The following is a 4,882-nucleotide window of genomic DNA, read 5'->3' as shown; positions in this document are numbered from 1 at the left end:
CGCCTCAGAGGCAGCCCCAGCAGGCTGCTGGCGTTGCCTGTCCTGCCTGCTTCCAAATGTGGCTTCAGTGCCTCGCCACAGGCCTTCCTTCCCTCTCCTTCCATAGCCGAGAAGAGCAGGGTATTAGTTACCTCTGTGCTCTGCAGCTCCTGCTGGGAGGTGATGGCTTTGGGGGGGAAGAGGCATCTCCAAATGTGTCAAGGAGAGATTTCATTAAAGAATCATAGAATCATAGAAGCCACCAGAACAGCTTCACAGGAAGCCTGCGCTGAAACTGCCTTCCTGTAGTGGGTTTACATGGCAAGGTTTTGGTAGCAGGGGACTTGCAGGGGTGGCCTCTGTGAGATGAGTCCAGCAGCCCCATGTTAGATAAGGGCTAGTTCAAGTCAGATCCAAAGGGACCCGTTGCTGGCCAGAGCCAAGCCAATAAGCAATGTTGTTTGTGCCTCTGGAAGAGCAGATTTAAGAAAGGGAAAAACAAAACACAACAAAACAAAACAAAAAAACCTGCTGTGCAACAGTAGCTGGGAGAACAAGGAGTGAGAAAGAGCCCTGAAGCCCCCCAGGTCAGTGCAGCAGGAGGGCAGGAGGTGCTCCAGGCACGCAGCAGCAGTTCCCCTGCGGCCTGTGGAGAGGCCCCTGGTGGAGCAGGCTGTCCCCCTGCAGCCCATGGGTCCCACACGGAGCAGATCTCCACGCTGCAGCCCGTGGAGGAGCCCCCGGTGGAGCAGGTGGAGGTGGCCTGGAGGAGGCTGCGGCCCATGGAGAGCCCCCGCAGGAGCAGGCCCCGGGCCGGAGCTGCAGCCCGTGGAGAGGAGCCCACGCAGGAGCAGGGGGTCTGGGGGGAGCTGCCACCCACCCATGGGGGACCCGTGCTGGAGCAGTTTGCTCCTGGGGGATGGACCCCATGGTATGGAGCCGTGTGGGAGCAGTTCTTGAAGAGCTGCTGCCTGTGGGAAGCCCATGCAGGATCAATTCAGAAGGACGGCATCCCGTGGGAGGGACCCCACGTGGAGCAGGGGCAGAGTGACCATGAAGAAGCAGCAGAGGTGAAGTGCTACAGACTGACTGCAGCCCCCATTCTACTAAAAAAGGTAATAAATTTCTCTGATCTCCCTACACTGAGTCTGTTTTGCCCATGCCAGTAATTCTTGAGTGATCTTCCTGCCCTTATCTCAACCCTTGAGCCCTTTCCATCTAATTTTCTCCCCCTTTCCTCCTGAGGAGGAGGAGTGAGAGAGAGGTTGTGGTGGAGCTCAGCTGCCCACCTGAATAAAATCACCGCACTCACCTCAGCAGGTGATGCTCAGCACTTGTACAGCAGATCATGGGTTGCAGGCACCTTCTTTAAAACATGTTTTTTCCAGCATCACTTTTGCCCAGGCTAGTGGTTCTCCACTCTCTGATGCCCAAATTGCATATATTTTCATCAGGCCCTAGTGGCCACTGGATGGTCTTTGTGAAATAATTTGGCTTAATCATAAAATAACGGCTTTCTAAAATCATCACAACGAGTGACGATTTCTTTGGCAATCTTATCAGAACAGTTAATGAATAAGTAAATAAATAAATGAGCAGTCAACTAAATTAATCTTTCTCCACGTCAGAAAGATGTATACTGCTAAGGCTTTTCCTGATCAAGGGAAATAGAACTTCAGTTTCCAGAGCCGTTAACCATGGCTGTTACATTTCATCCAAAATTATTGAAAGGGCTGTGTAAAAACGGGAAGTACCTTTTTTTTTTTTTTTTTTTTTGCCGGGGGAGGGTGTGGAGGGGGATGGCATTTTCAGTTATATACCTCTATGAGTGTAAGTTATGGGGTGATAAAAAAAACATTTTTACTTCCACGATATAATTTTTCTGACCGATTGTTCACATTACTCTGATCTACAAGTGCACTTTGGTATCACATGTAGGAGCCCTTAGGTTTTTTTTTCATCTTCTGCCTCTTCGTATTCAATGCTGACCTACTTTCTCTGGATCTTCTTTTACCTTCATTTCTGTCATTTTGCTTCTGAAAAGAAACTCTTAAACACCTTTGACCTCTTGCTATGGTATCTTTTCTAGTTTATCTTTAGATTTCTTCGTATTCTGCAACCTTTTCTTTTTGATTGCTGCCAGCAACAAAGGATTAGATATGGAGTGGCTCCTTAATGTGGGAGTTTTAAAGTAGACTCTGAAGCTTATTCTTTACAGAACGACAAAGTTACAATTGCTCTGTGGCCCAAAATACTTTGAAGGAAAAATAATCCAAAAAAAAAGCTCCGGGGTCTCACTCAAAGCTCACCACCATCAGTGAACTATTGACTTTAGTGAGATGTAAAGCATGAACTGTGTATTTTGTTTAATGACCTTTCTCACATCCTTTGAATTTAAAAAAAAAAAAGGTAGAAAACAGTTCATTAAATAGAAGTCATGAGTACACTTCCGATTAAGTCTTAAACAGGTTCAGAAAATGTCACCAGCCCACACATGCACAGCTGCTGACATCTCCTGTGAGAGAAAAGGTCCTCAGTGCACAGCCACACCTGTAACAATGCAAGCTGTAAGGGGTAAATCATGAAAACAGTACATTATGAGACGTGGTGAATAGTGCAGGACCGATGTCCGTGACTTTACAGGAAGCTTTCTAAACGCAATTTTTCCTGTGCAATACTGGAGTAACCTGGCCCCCGCAGGAAGGTCTGCAAGCATGGAGCTCCCTGCCTCTCCCAGCCAGGAGAAGCCCCTGCCTCTCCCAGCACAGCTCCACTGAGAAAGCTCTCTGCAGATGGGGAAGGAGGAGAGGAACTAATGAAGGCAGTCCCCTGGGAGGTTGCTGAGCAGAAAAGACCTGCTTAATTGCTGACATGTGAGCCTCATGTACTGGATCACTTGCTCGGGGAATGGCGAGTGGTGTGACTGCTGGGAAGGCTGCGAAATGAATGCACCTGGGGAGCTGTGAGGGCTTGGCATTGCAAGGAGTGCCCGGTTCCTGGGCGGGAAGCAGGAGCCAGAAAATAAATGGACATGGGCACATTTCAGACCTGATAGGATCTGGCTCAGACCTGGTGAGGGTAGATGCTAGGGTGTTTCCATGTGGTCTGAATGGGACTTTGCACTGGGTAGTAGGGTATGTGACAATGGCTGGGTTAAAAATATTAAAATGTTTAAAATGCCCTGTTGATCTTTGCCATTAAAGAAACTTAGGGTTTTCTTCAAGGCAGGATGTGAACTCGCTTGCCCAGAAAAAGCAGTGGAACCATTCTTCTGACGTCGCATCACATTCGAAAAGTATGTCTGCGAGACAAACAAACAAAGAATGGAAACCGCAGGGCTCGGTTTCCCTTTGCACCGAGCTGAACGGGGATCCTGCTTCTGAGATGAAAAGCTTCCTAGCCTGCTGGGCAAAAAAAAAAAAAAAAAAAAAAGTTGAGGTGTGGGGTTGCAAACTTGTCCCTGCAGCACAGCCGGAGAGCCGGGGTGCGGGTTTGACTCATCGCGGCTATGGGGGGGGGTGCAGAGGGATGGAGGGAGGGGACGCGGGGGTCCCCCGCGTCCCCTCCCTCCATCCCTCTGCACCCCCCCCGGGCTCTTCTCCCCCCGTGGTACCACGGGGTCTGGATGCTCGCAGCCTCTCCGAAATCGCTCCCCCCAAAAAAACCCCATCGCCGTCCCGGCGGGACGGCTCCGCGGCGGGGCGGTCGGAGCCGAGGGGCGGCTCTTCCTCTGCAAACTTTCCCTCTGCCCTCCCCTCCGGGCTCTCCCTCGCCTCCCTCCCTCCCTCTCTCGGCTCCCCGATGGCGATGGCGGGGCGGCCGGGGACCGGAGCGGGGGAGCCGCATCCCGCCTGGCCCTTGCCCGGTCCCCGCGGCCGCTCCCAGAGCGACATCTCGTCCTTCTCCTCCTCCCGGAGGAGCTGCCTGCTCAGGTCCAACGTGGGCGGCTCAGGTAAGGGGGTGCAGGGGGCGAGGGAGCGGGGGGAGGCGGCTCGCAGGCTCCCCCGGACGCCCAGCGCGGGGGGTCCCCGCTTTGCTGCCCCCCAGCTCTGCCCCTCCAGCGTCGAGCTCCTGGGGTCAGCTTTCTGCAGACCCCAGGGCCGAAGCTTCCCCGGGTGGCAGGGCAGAAGACCCCCGGGAAGGGTTGTGCCGGCACCAGGACTCTTCCTGCTGTCACCTCACTGATTTCACCCGTGTTGCGTGTTGGGATTGTGCTCCACGCGCTGGTGTTGCCTTCAGGGTTTTCGCTCGCTGCGCTCCTCCTGTTGGGGTTAACCCCAGCGATCGCGCGTGGGGTGGTGCGGGGTTGGAAGCTGGCCCTCTGAGGCAAAGCAGGCTTCCTGCAGGATTAGGAGTAACTCCGCTCTGTAAACGAGAGGAAGCGAGGATCCTACTTTACAGCGTGGATATTTAGAAGTGGCCAAAGTAAAATAAATACATACTTGGTTAAGGCTGTTCTTTGCTCAGGCTGTTTCCTGAGGCTGGGTATTAAGGAAAATGAAATTCTGGTCTCACATTTTGGAAACATGTGCTTGCTCGGTTACAGATCAGCACTGCCCTGCTGGCTAAAATGAGACTGTGAGCACACATGTTCCTGGTGCTGCGGATATTTTGGATGGGCTCATGCACTGTTGCACAGAGGTAGCTGTGAGCCCCATCACCATCGGGGCTGTGTGAGCGAGGCAGAGCAGCTCAGAGGGCCCCAGAGCACGCAGGGACCTCCTGTGCCACAGCATCGTCTGGACAGCACGGTGCGTGGTTGGGTCTGCACCTCTCATGTGTGCTCCTCAGGGGGCATTAAGATGAAGCAGACCATTTGCCTGGGGAAGCTCAAATATCAGGGCACCTGACAAGTAAAGAGGGAGGGAGGCTTGCATAGTCAGGTAGGTGCAAGGAGCCTATA

The 4,882-nt window shown here is 52.7% G+C and overlaps 1 protein-coding gene across 2 annotated transcripts in view; it reads left to right on the top strand.

Annotated features, from left to right (window-relative positions):
• Positions 1-3,586: 3,586 nt before the first annotated feature.
• Positions 3,587-4,882, top strand: part of PHACTR2 (phosphatase and actin regulator 2) — a 137,080-nt gene continuing 135,784 nt past the window's right edge. Inside the window, exon 1 of one of the 2 annotated variants that reach the window (XM_080584031.1) lies at positions 3,587-3,931. In XM_080584031.1, coding sequence (XP_080440157.1) covers positions 3,781-3,931 — 151 coding nt within the window. In that variant the 5' untranslated portion in view covers positions 3,587-3,780. The remainder of the gene's footprint in view (positions 3,932-4,882) is intronic. The other variant, XM_080584032.1, reaches the window with a different exon arrangement.

The sequence above is a fragment of the Anser brachyrhynchus genome (assembly GCF_964034855.1).
Source record: "Anser brachyrhynchus genome assembly, chromosome: 3".
NCBI lineage: Eukaryota > Metazoa > Chordata > Aves > Anseriformes > Anatidae > Anser > Anser brachyrhynchus.
Note: the sequence above shows the minus strand (reverse complement) of the source record. Positions and strands in the feature narration are given on the sequence as shown.